Below are 23,284 nucleotides of genomic sequence, written 5' to 3' on the forward strand. Positions count from 1 at the left end.
GGCCGGATGAAGGCATAGCGGATGGAGTATTCATCGGCAGACCAGTCGTGGTGGTGCGGCGGGGCACCGTGTCGACAGAGAATCCAAGCCAGATGGCGAAAGAGGTATTGTGGAATTAGTTTGTTAGCCGGGAGATGTGCCTGGCTAATTGGTGCGAGCTTCGTGGCAGTAGCGTTAGCTATATCCAATCGGCAGCAGTGATCCGGTGCCAAGGTCCAGAGTTTACAGCAAGGATCCGGTGGAGTTTTGGGGTCTAGCCGTGTATGAGTGGGGTTCGGGTGAACAGCTGAGTAGGCCGGGAGGTGGGCCTCAGGGTTAGCTTTGGTACTGGGTGCCACGGTGAGTGAAAGTTAGCTGTGAGCTAGCTAGCTAGCTGCAAGCTAGCTGTGAAGATCAGAAGTAGTGGTCCAGGGATTACGGCAGGAATCCGGCGTTGTTGTGGAGAGACAGTCCGATATTGGTATTATCCAGGCTAAAAACAGGGCTGGTATCTGTGCAGAAGGTAAAATCTGCTAGCAGTGGCTAACAATGACTAAATAGCTTGTAGCTAATTAGCTGGTTAGCTTCTGGAGATTCTTGAATGTGTTCTAAAATTGAAAATAATAACGATTCCGTATCACATTGGGTGAGGCAGGTTACCGGAAGGTATAATCGAATAACTAAATAAATAAATAAATTGAAAAGAGATTGAAAATAAATTGAAATATATATACAAAAGATATGAAAAATACAAAAGTACACGAGAGGACAAAACAAACACGTCTTCACTGCTACGCCATCTTGGAGTGATGTATTAGGTAGTGCATACAGCCCAGTACGCACTACAGAATTTTTTTAATTCATATTATTTAGGGTTAAGTGTCTTGCAACTCTGTCGATGTTTCACATAGTTGGCTCTGGGATTCAAACCAATGACCTTTCGGTTGCTGGCACAACACTCTTAACTGCTAGGCTACCTCCCCATGTTAAACATCTACTTAACTTGTTATTATGACACATCAGATCCCATTATTCCTCTGTTGAGAGGGGTTATTTATTGCTACTCTGAGCTTAAATATTTGTGATTATCGAACATGAGATTGATAGTCCTTAATCCTGCTGTACAGTGCCAATTTGGAAGAATAATATGTCCCAGTTGCTATCTAATTTTGCTTGGCAACAGGCATACTGCTGTGGAATAGCCTGGGGCAGAGTGTAGCTCAATATTCCCTGCTCAGTGTTTGTTTGAAGGTGTTTCATCACATCGTTGCCTTGATTCAGCTCTGCAGGGATTTGTTAGTTGCACTCATGTGGGAAGTGCATCCAGTACCTACGTACATTATTTAGCTGGGGCAGAGTCTCAGTGCTACACAGTGAGATACTACTCGTCACTAGTGACAGACACAACACTCATACACTGCTGCATCACATATACAGTAGCAGTACTCAGAGGAAAATACAAACAGAAAACTATTACATTAATTCATTGTATTTATAGTGTACTATAAATGCAGATATGTTTACAACTGTAATATTTTTTCGTTAATTCAGATAATACACACACATTAACTGCATCCTTATTAAGTTATAAAATACATTTGAGAATTACATATTTTGTTATGATTGATTTAAATTGGCTGTACTTCCTGGGCGTCGAATGCCCCAACCAAGAGAAGCCTGTTCTGCTGCTGAACACTCTCAATATGGAGCTCAAGCTTGCATTTTGTTTCTCCCTGAACAACACTGAACACTCACCATCTTTTATTTTTCTTTATAATAGATCATCATTCATCTTAGTCTATTTGTTTGCTCCGTGAAAAGAATAAGACATTTTTTTGGACACTTTGGTTTAATCCATAATAGACAGCCATTTTTTGTGAAATAGGTCAGTATAATCACCACAGTGAGGGATGGACAGCCGCTGGTAAAAGGAAATCAATAGAGCTATCTATTTGTCGTAAACCAGGCCAGCATGATTTTTCTCAATTTTTCCTCTCCACTGTACGTTTTTTTCTCTCCCACACAATATGAGTTTTCAGTAAAAGCATTATGTCTGCTATTTTATAAAATTACAAATGTCCTTTGTAAAATGCACTTTCTTTGCATACGTTTGTCAGAATGGAGTGGGTTCTTTATCACCTCCTGGGGCTACAGTGTGTGTGAAAGGAAGAGTGACGTGGGGACCTGGGAGGGGGGTTGCCGCAGCGTTTTGTGGTGCTAGAGGGCTGTCTTTGTAGGGCTGGGAGGCTGTCTTTGTGGGCACTTAATCTGGTTCTTCTCCAGTGCTGTGTCTTTGTGAGTGCCTGAGCTAGAGCGAAGAGAGGAGAAGAGAAGAGAGGCCTCACCCTGTCTCTTTATGTCTCACCCCAACCTGAAAGGCCCTGTCTTGAAGTGTTGTCAGACCAGAAAACAAGAGTAAGTGACATGTGACAAGGACACAATGCTCGGACGGGCCGGCTAAAATTACTGGCCCCATCTGCTGTGAGCGATTTCTCTTCTGCAGGCTGCCTGCCACCCCAGGTGAGGGGCTGAGGGGTTGCTGAAATGGCATAGTTAGGTAGGGTAGGCAGGGTAAAGCAGACCGTCACACACGCACCATGCCACAGAGTGAGTAGGGCCGGCCTTGCAGCGCAGGTTATCTGTCACTCGTCAGGTTTCCTGTGCCTCATCACTTTCCCAGGGTGCGTGTACATCATCCAGCCAATGCAGGACAAGAGTGTCAGCATGTAATAAAAGCTTTGATTCATGGAGGGTGACAGAATAGGAAGTCATAGAGCTCCTCCGGATATGATTCTGAGTGATGCTGACGGGGAAGCTTTAAGATGGGTGCCATAATTAAATGTCCTTGTACCATCATTAACTTCCTCTGGAGAAGAGAAGAGGTAGGCCACACCCAGGCAGACTCTTTCATCCTACTCTCCTACACACAGACCACACCCAGGCTAACATTTTTTAAATTTTTCTTGCCTCCATTCTCTATGAAATTTGTGGAACACCCGGAAAGAATTATAGTAATTGTAGTGCTCAGTTGACAACATCCACGGTGGAGATCTTATTTCTATGATCAAAAGTATGTTATTATGAGATTTGCAATTATAATAACTATGAAACTGCAGATGAAATGATATCATGTTTGAATAATGTGGCCCATAATTAACATATATTATTTAATTCCTGAATTATTCAGATGTAATATTGTTGAATAAACTATGCAGACTAAGCTGTTCATTGTCATAGTTGTGATTAATTGTGATTGTTTCTTTTGCAGAATAAGACATAAAAATCTAACTGAATAGAAGTAATGTGAATTTGAGGAGGCAATGTTAATTGTATTTATTTTAGGGATAGAACTGCTGCTTGGTAGAATTTTTTTAATCAAATAGACAGGGGTGTCAAACATACTGCCCAGATACTGCGAATGGGTCTGATTTTTTGGGGGGTGTGGAAATGACATAAACCAAATCATAACTGTAGAAATTATAATGAACATACATGTATACCATTTCTTGACTGTGTCCAGCTCGCAAATAATCACCTACATGAATGCTAGACAGTCAGACAGCATACACAAATTCCAAAAACGGATAGAGGACCATTTTTTACACATTTTGACGGCTAGGAAATATAACCAATTTTCAGTGCGGCCCTCCGGACCTCATTGAAGATCGAATGCACCATTCTGACAAAAATGTGTTTGACACCCCTGGACTAGAGCATTTGCAATAGCAAGCTGAAATATAGAGCACACTTTTATTCAGTGAAGACACAGAGATACATAAAGGCATCACTACTATTGACAAGAAAAAATGACAGTGAAGCTGTTGATGATCTATTCATTGTAGTTGATCTCATGTGAACATTGTATTGGATTACTTTCATTAGAGATCTGGGGCCGGATCCACAACATTTCTTCGTAACTGCCATTTTGTCTTGAACTATTGAAGAAAGTTAAGCAAAGTTGCTATTCCTCAATAAAGTTATTGGAAATGTGTTCTTAAGGTTTTTCCTAAGAAAAAAGTTTAGAAGAAATGGGATTCTTCAAATGCTTTAGGATTTTTCCTTGGAAATGTACTTAGTTTTAGGACAGTTAAACCCTTGTCTTGAGACAAATTGATACTTTTGGATCCATTAACGTTTTCTTGCGGCACAGACACAGTTGGCTACTGGGTATTTAAATACAGCAAGAATACAAATTAAACACGTATTATCAAGCTAGCTAGTAATTAACAATATATTACAATATTCTAGAAGTGTTAAATAGCTAGCGCTATCTCGTCAATTTGCAAAGAAGAACTTGGCTAAGTTAGCTAATGTTAACATTGTTAGCTATTTTGGCTATAATGTCTTTACTAGCTAACGTAGCTAACTAACGTACCGGCCGCGCAGTCCCTCTACCACCATCTCTGTGATGGACGACATCCATTTCTGATTTTGATATAGCTAGTCTGATGGCTATAATGTGTGAATTATAACAAAATAACCAAATCCAATCATCCCTGTCACATAGGCTTATTTATTGGTTTCAAACACGTCACTAATGTCAGTGCCACATAAGAAGATATTTACGAAGATCATAAGAAAACTACGAATTTCTAAGAACATTTTGAGGAATTAAATTACGAACTATCTCATGAACTTCCTATTTTTTTCCTTAAGAAACTTCTTACGTTTTTTCGTAAGTAATGTTTTGTGAATCCGGCCCCTGGTGCTGTTCTGTTATTCATGTTTCTGGACAGAAGACTGTGGTTAACCCATTGTGATTTTAGCTGTGATCATTAAGATTCCATAGATAACAAGCATGCAGATTTCAACGCCTTAGCATTATAGGATCCCAGACATCAAAGGATGGTTCTCATTCTACTGTGTCTGCGGCAGAGAGGTGAAAAAATGAAGACTGTGTGAGAGAGAGGGAGTCAGTAAAAATGGCTAGCTGAGAAATGCTTGCTGTATAACCTACCTGGTCATATGTCATGTTATGATGCTTGATAATGGGTCGATGACTCCTCCTGCATAGTTAGCTTCCTGCTAAATTGGTGTCCTCTCTCTGATGAAGTGGTAGTCTCCTTAATGATGCCGTGGCTGACTGCAGGTTGGCTCACTTTAAAGATCAACTTCATTTCTCACCCCCGGTCATTAAAGTGCGAGCCTGAGTAATTCAAATCAACTTACTGGTGATTTTTCTCTCTGAGGCTAAAGACAATGTTTCCTTCTTTGTTTGAGGATCCAACTTTCTCTTTGTTTTCTTCTCCTTTGTTTTTGCAATTTATGTAACAGGATAAAATATTGAATTACATTCAAAGGAAAGGAAACAGAAATATAAAACAAATCAATTGCGGTAAAATATTGTCACTTTTTGCAGTTATTTTCCTTGGATTCCAAGTGTGAAGTGTATACAGCAAAGATCTGGTCGATGTAGATTTCTCCCTCAGTTAGAATTGTATCATTAAGTGTTTGCCATTATGTCTAAGTGAACAGTTGTACTATAAGAGAGAGGGGAATACGCTGTTACCCAGTATTGTGCTGGATTACAGAATCAAGGTCGACTCAGAAGACACAGAGCAGCATTATCCCTTAATCCTGTGTTGTGGTTTCAAATAGCCTTTTTCACCTAATCTTCACTAGTAAAATGACAAACATGAATACGGAGGTAGGTGTTTAAACTTGCATTACCTGCAGTGTTCAGGTCAAAGGCTTATACTGACTTAAAGTGGCTCTATATTATATGAAAGAACAGATGATCATGTGCTTGGTACTCATAACATTTTGTTACGCTGGTATTACAGAAGACTACCCAGCCTTCTGATGAAACTCCCTCGGGCTTGTGTTGGTTTAGAGGTGAAAATCTGGAATCTTCTCTTAGAAAATCTCACTCATGTCTTCTTTGAGGCAGACTCATTCCTTTATGCTACCTTGGACATTGACCAAGTTTCACTCATTCTATGATACATATTAAGAACTTATTTGGGATTTTGTGGATGTACAGTATTAATAAAACATCTCCTATATGAGATATTGCTCATATCAGTGGTTTGTCCTGTATGTATTTTTTATTTATATTCAACCCTGATTTTACCAGGTAAGTTGACTGAGAACACATTCCCATTTGCAGCAACGACCTGGGGAATAGTTACAGGGGAATTAATGAGCCAACTGTAAACTGGGGATGATTAGGTGACCGTGATGGTATGATGGCCAGATTGAGAATTTAGGCAGGACACCAGGGTTAACACCCCTACTCTTACAATAAGTGACATGGGATCTTTAGTGACCACAGAGAGTCAGGACACCTGTTTAACTTCCCATCCGAAAGACAGCACCATGCACAAGGCAATGTCCCCAATCACTGCCCTGGGGCATTGGGATATTATTATTATAATATTTTTTTTGTCCAGAGGAAAAGGTGCCTCCTTCTGGCCATCCAACACCATCTGCTCTCCCATCCAGGGACTGACCAGGACCAACCCTGCTTAGCTTCAGAGGCAAGCTAGCAGTGGGATGCAGGCTGGTATGCTGCTGGTATGTACAGCATGAGATTTTCATACAGTACAGCTTTTCACTGTGACCACCCGGCCCAGCCCAGGCCCATCTCAGCATGTCTGTCTCTCCCTGCTCTGGGCTGGTGGAGCCCGAGGAAACTTAAAGGTGCTGTGAAAGACTAAAAGTGGGCCAGGCGCTGATGCCTCCTGTTGACCTACCTTGTTCGTGGGGTCCAGGTACAGAGTAGTGACAGGCCTCCTCCTCTGTGGACCACATTACTAATGTGTGAGGGTGCAGGAGGAGCACACCGTGTGATGAATCACTCCGCCACACCCATGGCATCCTCATAAGTCAAGAGTAAAAGTGTTCATAGCTTGCTGGCTAAAAGTGCTAGCTCCCTCCATCCGCCATGGAGAAACTCCAGCAAGGCACAACGGAAGGGGGAAGGCTAAGTGCTGTTTGCCTCCATAGCCTGAAGATCTCCCTCCATCTTAAAGAAAAATCTAGTCCTTCTAGTGGGTCACTGGATTTATAGAGTGCTGTAAACTTTGAAAAAGTAACTTTCATGCTTGAGCAGAGTTACTTTCAACAAATGAGTGTAATATATACAGTGTGATCTGGACTGCCTCTTCTCAGTTACAGACAGAACATTAAACACTGTTAGTTTAAGCCTAAAACATTTTTCTTCTGAGGTTTTCTGTGCAGAGGATATTCACTGTTGTGTATCCAGAGAGAAGGGCTCTGAGAATTAAGACGGAAAATCAATAGTGCACTTTCTAATTTAAAAGCAATGATATACAGTTAGTTTCACAAAGGACCTCATTGAATTTTTTTTCCAAACAGAAATATATATAAAACCTGTGTACATCCTTGTTTGTTGCGCTTAGTTTTTTTCTCCGCTCAAGCGAGAAGGTTAACTATTTTAGTTTACATGCCTACCTCCCCCAGAGTTGATGTTGCTCTATAGTGGTGATGTGGGAGTGTGTAGGTTTGACGCTAGGTAATATATCACACGCTCCAGGGGGTCTCCCTGTTATGCTCCTCAATAATGAAGTTCATTCGTTAACCTCCCCCTCAAAGGCTAAGTTTTTCAACAGCCACTGCTACTCTTACTAGAGTCACCCACATAATCATGCTTTTTTCTCAGTCGGCTCCTCTGCAGCACATGAAGAATAAGCAGGTCCATTACCAATCCCTCATGCCTGGTTCTGGGCATAATTATAACAGGGAAAATGACCTGCTCTATTTGGTTTGCCGTGGAGGGGGTGCAGAGGATTGCAGCGCCCCTAATCACCTACCCCTCTCTGTCCTGTTGGAGATGGAGAGGCTGGTTTTGGGGAGTCTTGCCAGTTCATTAGAATTCACAGGGTTCCACCTCCCCGCCTAGCCAGACTAAGCCTCTTGCACAGGCTGGGATGCCTCCTATAATCTCTCTCCCTCTCTCTCAAGCCTCATATGGCTTCCCCTCTATCCCCACAGACAGCTCTGCACTAAAGACAGTCAGTACACATAGTTCAAATGTTATGTCCATTGATTTATTGGAGATGTATTTCCAAAACAATTGTCAGTGCTATCAAACATGCCTGTTTAGTTCTACGAAATATTTCTGTCCGTTTTTCATGATCTCTATAAATATAGCCTATTGTGAATGTGCATTGAGCAGAGTTTGCATTCATTTGAAGCTCTACCAATTACATTAGTTTACTAGTACACTCCATTTGTTGTATTCTAACGGCAACCTCTTTGGAATCCGTAATCAAATACTTTTCACTGTAAAAATGTATTGTCTTGACCCATTTTGATCAAATGAGGAGCCAATTCTACTGTTTCTTGTAAACACATGTATTGCCTCTTTGTCATAATTCTCTTATTGCAAAATAAGAAAAGCCCAAAGATAAAGGAATCGCCCTGTCATTCCAGTCTATTAAACCTAATGGAGCGATGACAACATCAACAACGTCAAACTAGCTGCTGGGGGGGCATCTGATGTTTTCAATTAGAGAAGTGTGTTACTTATCAAATTATTTACTACCAAATGTCTCTGTATTCCTTAATACCTGGAAGGGTCCTAATTTAATTTGGAGCAGACATGAACTACCCTGCACAACGTTATCTGTGGCTTGGGTAAGTGCATGTTAAAGGACCAAGGCAGCCATTCTTTAGCTCAATATAAAATCATTTCTGGGTAACAACTACCTAACTGTGATTGTTTCAAATTTATATGGTAAAATAGCTTCTGCGAGCGTTGAGGTGAAAACTGAAAACTAGCTGTTATTGACAGAGAGTTGTGGAACTCTCTTTCTTATTTGTCTTTTAACTAATTTACCACCTGGGGATGTCACCAGGCAGGACAAAACTCTATCCCACCAAAACAGACTAACATTTCAGGCTTTCTTTTCAAACAGCTCTTACACTAAAAGGACATTTACATTAAATGTTAAATGGAACATTTCACAGTAATATTCCAAGCTCATAGTGTGGAAAAATATACACTGAGTGTACAAAACATAGAGGATACCTTCCTAATATTGAGTTGCACCCCCCTTTTTGCCCTCAGAACAACCTCAATTTGTTGGGACATGGACTCTACAAGGCGTCGAAAGCGTTCCACAGGGATGCTGACCGATGTTGACTCCAATGCTTCCCACAGTTGTGTCAAGTTGGCTGGACGTCCTTTGGGTGGTGGACCATTCTTTATACAGACAGGAAACTCTTGAGCGTGAAAAAACCCAGCAACATTAGAGTTCTTGACACACTCAAACCGGTAGGAGTTCAGGTGGGCCTTTGTACTTCAGCAAACAAAGGAAATGAGTGGTGCTCAATATTAATGACAAAAATCATGAGAATGGCTTACCAAGAAAAGCTTCCAAAAGGACTAATTTGAGGTAAAAAGGAGTTGGAGCACTCGACAATATAAGGCAGAGATGTATTTATTTTTGCTTATTTTAATCCATTGTACAGGGTGCGAACAGGTGACTGACGTTGACACTCAAACCAGTGTGCCTGGCACCTACTACCATACCCCGTGCAAAGGAAAATTAATATTTTGTCTTGCCCATTCACCATCTGAATGGCACACATACACAATCCAAGTCTCAATTATCTCAAAGCTTAAAAATCCTTATTTAACATGTCTCTTCCACTTCATCTATATTGATTGAAGTTGATTTAACAAGTGACATCAATAAGGGATCATAGCTTTCAACTGGATTCACCTGGTCATTGTGTCATGGAAAGGTGTTCCTAATTTTTTGTGCACTCAGTGTGTAAAACACAGGGAAATCACATTTTTGACTGTGCTGGCCATTTTAATATATATCTTGGTCTTTTGATATTTTCATTGTTTATCTCCATCATGACGCACATCTTTTCAAGTCTACTGAACCCTCTTCTGTGGCATATGTCACAACTCTTCTCTTCTCATCCTTATTTAACATGTACTGTAAACGCGTTGATGTCATGTATGATTGCTCTATCCGAGATTGGATGAGCTTGGACACAAAACAACGTTTTCTAGCTCTACTCTGTAAATTATGTTGGTTGTAGACCTAGTAGCAGAGGTTGGAGTCATGTTTTATTCAACCACTTTATAGTAAATAGACTGTCGTGACTTTTATTGACTTTATGTATACAGTTATTATGTCACTGATAGCTGTGGCATAGACACAATGCACCTCCTCCTGTAGTTGTAGTAATGGTGGACCGGCTCATATATGCCTTTTTACTGAGGCTTTTGTCTTTTGTCTGTGTGGCCTTACTGCTCTATAAATATGTATGGGTTTGTGAGCTGGGCTGAGGCTGATGCTGGGCTGGCGTGGGGCTCCACATATGGAGAGCAGTCACTAATGGAGAGGCCACTGATCACACTGTCACTGTGTGTCAGTCAGTCAGCAGCCCACAACCCCCACTACCACCCACCACTCTCCACTACAGCTGCCTCTCTGCCTGCCTCACTATACCGCACTGCACTCCTCTGCAGGCATGACAGCATACATGTATGTTTCTAAGCTCTCCACGCTCACATTTAAACCTCTTTAAATGCTCTGCTCCCCACCCCACCGAATGAAACCTCTTTTATTTTCCCTGAAATAGATATTCCCTTTGTTGTCAGTGTGATTTATAGAAGTCTTCCCCACAAGTGGAAGCCCCAGGAAATTGCCTGGAATGGCTCTAAATTGGTTTATGATTGTCTCGTATGGGTTGGTGCTGTTATGGTTTGATATTATGGCCTCCACTCCTTGGCATTTATATTAAATCGACCTGTATTGTTTTCATTGGGTGTCTGTTGGACGTTGTTAATTCTACTTCAGCTGGGGGCTGGCAATACACACACACACATCGTCCATGTCACTGTACGGATTATTTGTTGTTGTATCTATCACTGATATGTGTCTTTTTCCTGGGATACAGAGGAGGGTGAGTGCTGAGTCCCTATGCACTCTATGATCTGTGGTCTGGAGAGCTGTGGCAGTGGTATGGTACCGTAGGAGTTAATGTGGATCAGCTGCGTCCCAAGCCAGCCCAGCCCAGCCAGCGAGGGAAGGCGTGGGGTGCGGGATGTGTACTGACAGACTGCTAATGAGGCCATTATCGGCTCTGGTCCTCTCCTCTCCTCTGGGGCACCAGTAGAGGCTCCGCGTCTCCTCTCAATTGAATTCCATCCCACAGGGCTTGTTTACAATAAATACATTTGCTTGAATTAATCAGCGAGGAGCGCGAGACACTTGACTGGATCGGTGTTTATGCAGAGAGGCAGTGAGTATGGGCCCACTGCAGCCCGGCACAGCCCAGCTCTGCTCAGCTCTTGACTGCTCCTAACTACAGCTAGAGCTGTTTGTCTGTGGACACACTGACACTGGCTCTGCACACACATCAGGGAGCCATTGATATTTCTTACCTCTCTGATTTTGGATAGGTTCAGTGAACACTTATGCAAGAAATGATGGGTACCGGTCCATCTCGAGGTGGAACTGAATAGAGATCAAAGAGTTACATCACCTGGGATATTTGTTGATCAAAACCCAGGAGAATATCCAATGTCATAATGTGTGGAGGTGGTATAACACACACACAACAGACAATTTAAACCAATGACAGCAGAGGAACGTTGCACAGTTCACAGATTACAATCATATTATTGATCTTACATTATATCATCACATTCATAAAAATACATTTGTTTTGTGATTTAGTCAATGTCAGTGATTTAGTCAATGAGTTCAGCAACACCTCAGTATTGGCATACTGTTATTGTGAATGGGTTGTAGTCAGGGGAATGTTCCATCATTGTGTAAAGCAGAGGAATCGGCCTTTCTGGCAGCAGCTGTGCTCAGAAACACCAGGTATTTCCTGATTGCAGCTGGTCCAGAATGCCTGTACTTCCCACTGTGCCCAGGATAAAGTAACTTTATCCAGAGGCAACCTTTATTGAGACCGATTATTACAGTATACAATCACAAACGATCATGTTTCTAAACTCAGCAAAAAAAGAAACATCCTCTCACTGTCAACTGCGATTATTTTCAGCAAACTTAACGTGTCAATTTTTGTATGAACGTAACAAGATTCAACAACTGATACATAAACTGAAAAGGTTCCACAGACATGTGACTAACAGAAATTGAATAATGTGTCCCTGAACCAAGGGGGGTCAAAATCAAAAGTAACACTCAGTATCTGGTGTGGCCAACAGCTGCATTAAGTGCTGCAGTGCATCTCCTCCTCATGGTCCAGATTTGCCAATTCTTGCTGTGAGATGTTACCCTACTCTTCCACCAAGGCACCTGCAAGTTCCCAGACATTTCTGGGGGGAATGGCCCGAGCCCTCACCTTCCGATCCAACAGGTCCCAGAGTCAGTAGAAAGGCCTCTTTAGTGTCATAAGTTTTCATAACTGTGTCCTTAATTGCCTAACATCTGTAAGCTGTTCGTGTCTTAACGACCGTTCCACAGGTGCATGTTAAATAATTGTTTCTGGTTCATTAAACAAGCATGGGAAACAGTGTTTAAACCCTTTACATTGAAGATCTGTGATGTTATTTGTATTTTTACGAATTATCTTTGAATGACGTGGTCCTGAAAAAGGGACGTATCTTTTTTTGCTGAGTTTATATGTCACTCTCAGGATGCATTATGGCTTGTATGTCATGTCTGTCTTTACTGTGTCAGTGATGCTTTCACACAATGTCCTCAACCAAGGTTTTACAAAACTCATACATATTCACATACAGTGAACATACACCCGCTACAGACACAATCCACACAAACAAACTCAAGCAGTTGCATGCGCTCGCCCCTCTATCCATTCCACTCTCTCTTTCACACACAGACACTGTAGTGTAGATGTTCCTTTCATTTAAGCTAAACTGTTGTTATCTGCAGTCATCTGAACAATTGGGAAGAGAGTGCAGAGCAGAGTGCAGAGCAGAGTGCAGCCAGGAGAAAGTGGGTGTGTGTGAGGTCACAGTGGGGCCCGGTCGCCCAGGGGCCAAAGCCATGCGGTTTTATGAACACGGAACTCACAGCAACAGCAGTGAGATGGCCCATGGTTTAAGACTGACTGATACTGTAGCAAGTAGCAGCACATGGCCAAGGCAACCACACCACATTATTGTCTGTGCTGAACGTGACAGTTTAACCTGGCCCTGCGTGGGCCAGCAGACTGTCTCATGTAGAGAGCAACACAGTCTCTTGTGGTTAGAAACCCAGCATGAGAAACAAACACTAGGTTTCAGTGTGACAGAGGATTGAAATGTGTTTACCACCACATTGTTTTCACTCGTTTGTAACCATGACACGCTTCGTTTGAGGATATCTGCATCTGAATGATGTTTTATGCAGTGACAGTCCGGTTCTGACATTACATGAGATAATGTGTTAATTGTGCCTCTAATGGATCATGTAGAGGTTGTAATGAAACACGTTCATTTGCTAGATTTATGGCGTTTTGGGCAGGAGTTTAATTTGCATACTTGATGTATCATAAGTAGACATATACTCATGGTGGAATATGGTAGCCTGATGACATCCGCTGCTCTGTCGTTCGCTACATACTTTAGTCTGAGACTGCCATCATTGAAGTTGTTTGTGGTGACGAGGTGCACAAGGGGCATTGTACCAAACAAAGTCATCAGCGATTGGATCGTCTCAAACCAATCAGAGTATCAAAGCCAATGAAGAATTTTCAAACCTCTGCTTTACCCACGTGTGTTCTGGCTCAGGCCCATTCCATCGGTTTCTTGACCAATCGGACGGCCCCGAATATGTTTGCATTCGGTGAAGGAATTGGGGAGATCCAGACTCATTGCGGAGAAGAAACTAACGTCAGTGGGTGTGGTGTAGCGTTTGGCCAGATCAAGCGGTCTGCGTAGTCAGGCAAGTAAATATGGAACATTATGTTTGCCAAATCAATGTTTGATAATAATGTCAAAATCAACGTTGACTGGACATGTCAAAAATAGCTAATTAATTTGGTAAAACTGAATCATTCTAAATGTTTAAGATGAAAAGATGTCTGAAAGATATTGCCATGAAATAAATAATGCAATGAAATATTTTGCATTTCGAGAGCTTGGGACAAAAAGGTTTTATCAGCAAAAAAGATTATTCTGAGATAATTGGCTTTACATTTCTGAACTCTCATTGGTTTGAATGGTGTCAGCAATTTTATTATTGTATTCTTTTGAACTTAACAACATGAATTGGGTATTTAGAGTACTATATACAGTAGGTAGAGAACATTGAACAAAAATATAGATAGAACCTTATAGTCCCAAGCTTTTGATTTATCTTGAGAAGGGATGATATGAACACCAGCTTATTTATGGACATTCTAAATGAAACCCGGTTATTGGCCAGAGCCGGATTGCACTAAAACCAGAATATTGTATCAGAAAGTGCCAGCTGGTAAGGGGTCTGAACAGATTATCATATGAGGGAGGGAGGGATCGAGAGAGAGAGAGGAGTGAGGGAGAGAGCGAGGAGTGAGTGAGAGAGAGAGAGAACGAGAGGGAGGGTGGTAGAAAACGATACAGAAATTCATCCGCCAGTCACTGTGGGGTGGAGGGGATCAGCCAAACCCTTTCGTCACTATCTCTCCTTCCTCACCTGCCAGAGCCTGTGTGTGTGAGCCTAGGGAGAGGGGGAGAGGAGGAGAGAGGTGTGTGAGTCCTGTGGAGAGGTCAGGGGAAGGGGCTGAACCTCCACTCGTTTGTCTGGGCTCTGGAATGCTCCACCGCTGCTCTGGAGGCAGACATCTGGAGGCAGACTGAGTAGTAATATCTATCTACACACTCAGAGAGGAGAGGAAGAGACGGCTTCTGCTATCACTGAGCCACAGGGAATTAGACAGCCTCTCTCTATATTCTCTCCCTTTTTCTCTCTGTTTCTACATTATCTACTTCCCTCATTCTCTTATTGAACCTATTCATCTACTTGTATTTCTCTTCCCCTTTCTCTCTATTCCAGTCTCTCTTTCTCCTTCTGTTTTCCTATTTTCTTAACATTATGAAAGCAGAGGAAAAGGGAATTGAAAAAAATGTCTAGCAGAGCTACTGCTATGACTTTATCCTGGCACTAAAAGATAAGCAAGACAAGATAGTAAGAGTGTGCTGTGCCTATCGAGCCCTCAGACAAGCCTCAGTACTGCAATCAGTGGGAAAGGGGCCAGGTTCCCTGCCTGAGCTGTCAGCGCCCCCACTGGCTGCCTGCTGTGCCAATCAAAGGAAGGGGGCGGGGAGCAGGCAGACATTAGCGCTGATGTCACAGTCACATGGATTCTCGTGTGGTCATGCTCGGAGGCAGAGAGACAGAGCTGTGCTGGCCAGCTGCTGCTGAGACAGCAGTGGAGGGCTTTGAGCTGGTGATAGTGCTCTCTTATGGACTCGGAGCTTAATGATGTATTTTGTGATTTCAGCTATGAAAGGTAAGAGCAGAATGCATGCATGCTGTTTCCACGGTGCAATAGGCAGCCAGAGTAACACATAGGGAAGTGAAGCTTCTCTCTATTCACTGCCTGCCAACTCAATTTCAGCCGCTTGTAAGAAAAGAGTGTAAGAGAGTGGGAGGAAGAGAGAGAGAGAGGGGGAGAGAGGGAGGGAGAGAGAGAGAGGTAGAGAGTAACTGCCTCTGAATGTGTTTATTACCAGCGAATTAAGCTGTTGAAATATATATTTTTCCTCCAGGAGCAGCTATTTTTTATTTCCTATTCTGGAAGGAAATTAAGTTTGAAATTCTAAACGGATGATAAGACATGTGTAATGGGATGTTTGGATGTTTCTCTAAAGTGAATAGGATTGTTACTCTCTGTGCTGGTGTGTGTGTGTTTAAGAAATAACAGCCAGTGTGCCATACTGATCTCTGTTTGATGTGAAATACAGCCCTCAAGCTCTTTTTTGGGGGTAGACATAGGGGAGTGGACGAGGTGAGAGGAGAGGAAGTCCTGGAGTGACGAGGGAGGAAGGACGAGGGAGTTCAGGTGTTTCTGTCGCAGTTCCTTCTCCTTGGCTCTTAATCTGGTTGTTCTAGTCCAGAGGATGTGTCTGTCTGTTCGGAGGGTTGAATTGCGTGGTAGACTGGCAGTGTTGAATGTGGGTCTCAGACAAGGTGACAAGGCACTGGCCGACTGGGATTCTTTGAGTTGATACTGGTGTGTGCCTGTGAGTTGTGTTCCACTGACCTATTTGTTGGGTAGTAGGGCATGTGGGTAGTAGGGTATACATGCATGGCCATGGGAGCAAAGCTGGGTTTTCCTCCCACTCTCAGTGTCATGATCCTACATGCATAATCCCAGTCATCCCCCTCCCCACCCCCTATCATACACACACACACACACACCCCGCACACTCTTTCTTGCATTGACACACATGCATACCCCCCCACACACACACACACGGAAAATAGTCACATGAAGCACAGACAGCTGTCACTGTGTATTAGATGGGAAGTTGCAGGAAAGGAAAACAGCAATTGGATCCTAACATTAGTAGTGCTTCTGATGCCTCTGTTCTTTGCCCTTCTGACTCACTGTCTGCATTGCTATATCCTTACCACTCAGTGCATGTCTAATACATACAGTGTGTGGAAACATATTTGTGCATTTTCCACCACGTTCTTATTTCATATTTATAGACATGAATACATTTAGAGGATGTACAATACACTGAGAATTTAATTCTGAGAATATTATCTTGACCACCTCTGTAAAGGGAGGGAGAATTGTGTGACAATTATTTGAATATGCACTTGATCACAATTTGTGAGAATCTTGTGATAAAGTGAGATTAAATAGTTGACAGCGATGTGTGAGAATTGTGGGAAGTTATGGGAGAGTAACGTGACCCTGAGGCAATTATGAAAAATCAGCACTCTGACCCAATGCCCTTTTTTATAGACTTTTTTTTATAGACTTTTATCTATAGAAAATGGGGAAATGTGTATTTATTTATGGGTGTGACTGTCCAAAATCCAATCTATTTTTTTCCCTTTTCTATTTTTAGATGCAACTTCCGTTATTATTCAAGACGTATTTATTACTGTATAAAGGCAGGTTGGCATTGAGTCAATATGTATTTATTACTGTATAAGGCCAGGTTGGCATTGAGTCAATATGTATTTATTACTGTATAAGGGCAGGTTGGAATTGAGTCAATACGTATTTATTACTGTATAAGGGCAGGTTGGCATTGAGTCAATATGTATTTATTACTGTATAAGGGCAGGTTGGCATTGAGTCAATATGTATTTATTACTGTACAAAGGCAGGTTTGCATTGAGTCAATATGTATTTATTACTGTATAAGGGCAGGTTGGCATTGAGTCAATATGTATTTATTACTGTATAAAGGCAGGTTGGCATTGAGTCAATATGTATTTATTACTGTATAAGGGCAGGTTGGCATTGAGTCAATATGTATTTATTACTGTATAAAGGCAGGTTGGCATTGAGTCAATATGTATTTATTACTGTATAAGGCCAGGTTGGCATTGAGTCAATATGTATTTATTACTGTATAAGGGCAGGTTGGAATTGAGTCAATACGTATTTATTACTGTATAAGGGCAGGTTGGCATTGAGTCAATATGTATTTATTACTGTATAAGGGCAGGTTGGCATTGAGTCAATATGTATTTATTACTGTACAAAGGCAGGTTTGCATTGAGTCAATATGTATTTATTACTGTATAAAGGCAGGTTGGCATTGAGTCAATATGTATTTATTACTTTTTAAGGGCAGGCCTGCATTGAGTCAATATGTATGTATTACTTTATAAGGGCAGGTCGGCATTGAGTCAATATGTATGTATTACTTTATAAGGGCAGGTCGGCATTGAGTCAATATGTATGTATTACTTTATAAAGGCAGGTCGGCATTGAGTCAATATGTATGTATTACTTTATAAAGGCAGGTCGGCATTGAGTCAATATGTATGTATTACTTTATAAGGGCAGGTCGGCATTGAGTCAATATGTATTTATTACTTTATAAGGGCAGGTCGGCATTGAGTCAATATGTATGTATTACTTTATAAGGACAAGTCTGCATTGAGTCAATATGTATTTATTACTTTTAAAGGGCTGGCCTGCATTGAGTCAATATGTATGTATTACTTTATAAGGGCAGGTCGGCATTGAGTCAATATGTATTTATTACTGTATAAAGGCAGGTTGGCATTGAGTCAATATGTATGTATTACTTTATAAGGACAAGTCTGCATTGAGTCAATATGTATTTATTACTTTTTAAGGGCAGGTCGGCATTCTCTCTCTCTCTCTCTCTCTCTCTCTCTCTCTCTCTCTCTCTCTCTCTCTCTCTCTCTCTCTCTCTCTCTCTCTCTCTCTCTCTCTCTCTCTCTCTCTCTCTCTCTCTCTCTCTCTCTCTCTCTCTCTCTCTCTCTCTCTCTCTCTCTCTCTCTCTCTCTCTCTCTCTCTCTCTCTCTCTCTCTCTCTCTCTCTGCTCTCTCTCTCTCTCTCTCGACTCACAACGACACCACTGCCTCTCAAGTACCTAATTACCTGTAATGGAAACATCCCTCTCATTACCCCATGTAAATTAGCTAGCCTACTCAACACAATTAAGATGAAAATTCCAAATATTAATTACATAATTAAAGAAAGACGTTTGAAAAGACAGAAAGAAATAAGTATATTTCATCTACATTAAAATTAACCCTTCATCAAGAGCATTAATGTAGAGGGACTTAGCAGTGCTTTTTGAAACCACTCCAAACAGATCGTTCCAATACCAAGCTGTTGTGTTGCATACAGGCAGCGCATAACTATGTGATTTACCACAAGTGTCTACTAGATTGTAAATAATGTTCAGGGGATGGAGACAACATACAGCTAAATTCCATGTGATGGGTGGTTTAAGGGTACGTTAACAAGGCAGTAAATATTTGCTGTAGGTTTGGTGCTCTTTGTCTCTTCCTATCAGCAAGCGGGTAAAGTGCTCTTGACTAGCGCCTGCGTGCTGCAAGGCTTCCCACATCACAGCAGAGGTTAACAAGATTGGCTATTATCCAGTTAGGGACTGAGGACACTGAAAGCCAGGCAAAAATCACCACAGATTAAGGGGAAGGCACCAGCGAGGATTACAAATAAGAGTTACCAGGTAAGGATGTTTGTTACAAGATCCCGTTTTGTATTCATATCAGATCAACAAAAATAAACATCATTTCGTCTGAAATTTCGTTAAAATCAAATCCTACAAATTTTCTGAATCAAAATAAGAATTTTCGCATAATTTTGTATCTTATTCTATTAAATTGCCCATTTGTTTATGCAAATATTTTTGTTCGATTTCGTATTCTCATAGCCCATTCAACCATCCATTATTACTAATGCTAATAGCCGTTTCTTTGACAGAGATGTGGTGTGTTTTGGAGCCATGTATGCTCAGATCTCTCCCTGCACAGTGTCTTTGTTAAGGAAGCGGAGTGGCATTTCCACAGGTTATTAGTGTGTGAGTTGGGCGCTGTCTGGAGCGTGCTTTGTGACACGTCCTGGCTGCGTGTAGACGGACTGGTTAATGAAATATTGACTGCCCATTGAGAGCATGGATTTTTGATTTAGCTCCAGAGAGGCTCCAAGGACAGGGACGTGTAGTCTGGAGTGAGAGAGGAGACTGAGCCTGACACAGCCAGGGCAGAACCCAGCACCGATGCTCCTACCCTGTACCCTGTACCCTGCCTTCTACGGCTGTGGCTATGGCTATACTGTGCACTGATATGTCCAGCCCTCCACCCTAGCACTTGCGGATGCCTGACAGCTTGGCAAAGCAACTGGGTGCCAGTCACACTCACTGACTTGAGGTTGTATCGGATCACACTCACCTGTCTTAGTTGTGGCTCATTTCCTGCTTTTTCTGTTTTTAAGTGCACACTCATATGAAGTGTCTTCCCATCCTACAGCATTTATTAGCGCCTACTGTACAATAGTGCTATAATACTCCCTCCTTCAGCATACCTCATAACACACTCAGCACAGGTCCACCAGGTCCTGCTGCCACGACCAAATCACTCCACTGCAACATTGAAATATGGAGGAGAAATGTATTATTTTACACAGGAATGTAGGTGAACAATTGTTTTTCATCTTTGAGAGATAAAGGCAGAGATAGGTAGGGAAATACGGAGAGAGAGGGACAGATAGAGAGGGAGGGAGGAAGGGAGAGAGATTAGAGGAGTGTATTGAGAGTACCCAATGGATTGTGCACTAAGAGTAGAGAGGGGATTATCGTGCTGTTACTGTCAGTCTTCAAAGGGCCTTTGGAAAGGGACAGCTTTGTATGCAGCATCAGTGTTTATCTGTGGTCTCAGTATCCCTTGCCCTATTGTCTGGCTGTGCATTACACTATTTCCATGATATGCCTACACTTTCACAATGGATATAATTTCAACACAATGTAATTTTATGTTCTATATGTTATCGATCTGATATTTTATCCATGGTGTGTTTCTCTGTGCATCTTTGCTGGCACTCTCCTGCACCTGCAGTGCCCTCCCAAGCTCTTTCTGCCGGGGCCAAGAAGTTAACAGTGGTTTAGCGGATTGAAGAAGGGAAAGGTTTTCTGACTACTTTTATTCTGTGCGTGTCTTGTTGCATTGCCTTTTTTCTCCGTAGGTCTCTCGAGGGCTGTCCACTGGCCTTTTGAAGTAGCATCAAAGAGGAAGGGGGGGGGGAGAAAAAGCATTATTGATTTTGCGTTTTGTCTGACTCAAATGCTGAGGAATAAAGACACATAAGGAGAGAGGTGTTGGCATCGGCGGTGCTCTGAGAGAGAGGGGGAGGGAGATGGAGAGTTGAGGGAATGATATAGACGTATAGGTAAGGAACTCCAGACAGTTAATGCATCTCTCCCCAGAGCCTCCTGCTCTGTTCAGTCTGGCTGTTTCTCCTGGTAGCTACCTTTGTGCTCCTCTCCAATGCTGCAGTAAATAAAGCCCATTAAAGAGACAGACCTCTCTAGTCTCTCCACCTCCATGTCAGATATCTTATCTCCGACTCTATCAGGTTGGTGTCATCATCTGTCATGCATAGGTGTAATAGGTGGCAGGGAAGTCAGGCGCAGGAGAGTCAAATGGAGTGTAAATATGGAGTCTTTTAATAAAGTTCCACAAGTATGCTCCATAACAATAAATGTACAAACAAACAAAACATGGGTACGAAGACCCGACGCGCACCTATACAAACAATAACACTACACTGACAACAAATCAATCTCTGACAAAGACATGAGGGGAAACAGAGGGTTAAATACACAACAGGTAATGAATGGGATTGAAAACAGGTGTGTGGGAAGACAAGACAAAACCAATGGAAAATGAAAAAAGGATCAATGATGGCTAGAAGACCGGTGACGTCGAACGCCGAGCACCGCCCGAACAAGGAGAGGCAACGACTTCGGCAAAAGCCAAGCTTCTCAGCTGTAATCAAATTTGCGCTCTAGGTACATTTGAAATCGGAAGTTTACATACACCTTTGCCAAATACATTTAAACTCAGTTTTTCACAATTCCTGACATTTAATCCTAGTAAAGATTCCCTGTTTTAGGTCAGTTAGGATCACCACTATATTTTTAGAATGTGAAATGTCAGAATAATAGTAGAGAGAATGATTTATTTCAGCTTTTATTTCTTTCATCACATTACCAGTGGGTCAGAAGTTTACATACACTCACTTAGTATTTGGTAGCATTGCCTTTAAATTGTTTAACTTGGGTCAAACATTGTGGGTACCCTTCCACAACCTTCCCACAATAAGTTGGGTGAATTTTGACCCATTCCTCCTGACAGAGCTGGTGTAACTGAGTCAGGTTTGTAGGCCTCCTTGCTTGCACACGCTTTTTCAGTTCTGACCACATATTTTCTAGGACTTTGTTGTCCTTAGCCTCTTGGAACTACCCATCCCGGATCCGGGAGAATTGTCATCAACTACACTAATTAGCATAGCGCAACGGTCAAAAAATATTACTAGAAAATATTAATATTCATGAAATCACAAGTGAAATATAGTGAAATATAGTGAAACACAGCTTAGCCTTTTGTTAATCACCCTGTCATCTCAGATTTTGAAATTATGCTTTACAGCCAAAGCAAGACAATCGTTTGTGTAAGTTTATCAATAGCCTAGCATAGCATTATGTCCAGCTAGCAGCAGGAAGCTTGGTCATGAAAATCAGAAAAGCAATCAAATTATTTGTTTACCTTTGATGAGCTTCGGATGTTTCACTCACGAGACTCTCAGTTAGACAGCAAATGTTCCTTTTGTTCCATAAAGATTATTTTTATACCCAAAATACCTCCGTTTGTTGGTCACGTTATGTTGAGAAATCCACCGGAAATAGCTGTCACGACAATGCCCCAAAAAATTCCTAATTATATCCATAATATTGATAGAAACATGGCAACCGTTTTTTATAATCAATCCTCAAGGTGTTTTTCAAATATCTATTCGATAATATATCAACCGGGACAATTGGCTTTTCAGTAGGAGCAAGAGGAAAAATAACTACCTCTGTCTTTTACGCAAGAATCACTCTGAGAGCCCTCAGCTGGCCACTTACGCAATGTAGTCGTTTACGCTCATTCTTCAACATAAAGGCGTGAATCTACGGCAAAATGCTGTAGACACTTTAGGGAATACGTAGAAAAGGGAATCTGGTTGATATCCCTTTCAATGGCCAATAGGGGGGCATAGGAACACAACGGTTTCAAAACATGAGTTTTGAGTCCTGATTGGATTTCTTAGGCTTTCTTTTTCTTAGGCCTGCAATATCAGTTCTGTTGTACTCACAGACAATATTCTTACAGTTTTGGAAACTGTAGAGTGTTTTCTATCCGAAGCTGTCAATTATATGCATATTCTAGCATCTGGTCCTGAGAAATAGGCCGTTTACTTTGGGCACGTTATTTTTCCAAAAATCTAAATAGTGCTCCCTAGCTTCAAGTGGTTTTGCCACAACTTTGTAAGTAAGCTTGGGGTCATTGTTCATTTTGAAGACCCATTTGCGACCAAGCTTTAACCTGATTGATGTCTTGAGATGTTGCTTCAATATATCCACATCATTTTCCCTCCTGCAGCAAAGCACCCCCACAGCATGATGCTGCCACCCCCGTGCTTCAAGGTTGGGATGGTGTTCTTCAGCTTGCAAGCCTCCCCCTTTTTCCTCCAAACATAACGATGGTCATTATGGCCAAACAGTTGTATTTTTGTTTCGTCAGACCAGAGGAATTTCTCCAAAAAGTACAATCTTTGTCCCCATGTGCAGTTGCAAACCGTAGTCTGGATCTTTTATGGCAGTTTTGGAGCAGTGGCTTCTTTCTTGCTG

The 23,284-nt window shown here is 41.8% G+C and overlaps 1 protein-coding gene across 3 annotated transcripts in view; it reads left to right on the top strand.

Moving 5' to 3' along the window:
* LOC118401225 (nuclear receptor ROR-alpha A-like) overlaps nt 1–23,284 on the top strand; it is a 268,749-nt gene that overhangs the window by 188,732 nt on the left and 56,733 nt on the right. The window contains exon 1 of one of the 3 annotated variants that reach the window (XM_035798564.2): nt 15,225–15,378. The exons of the other annotated variants lie outside the window; for them this stretch is intronic. Within the exon in view, the coding sequence (XP_035654457.1) occupies nt 15,348–15,378 (31 nt within the window). The 5' untranslated portion in view covers nt 15,225–15,347. Of the gene's footprint in view, nt 1–15,224; nt 15,379–23,284 lie in introns of those variants that run through there. 3 annotated transcript variants of the gene reach the window in all.

Source organism: Oncorhynchus keta, chromosome 22, assembly GCF_023373465.1.
Source record: "Oncorhynchus keta strain PuntledgeMale-10-30-2019 chromosome 22, Oket_V2, whole genome shotgun sequence".
NCBI classification, from domain to species: Eukaryota; Metazoa; Chordata; class Actinopteri; order Salmoniformes; family Salmonidae; genus Oncorhynchus; species Oncorhynchus keta.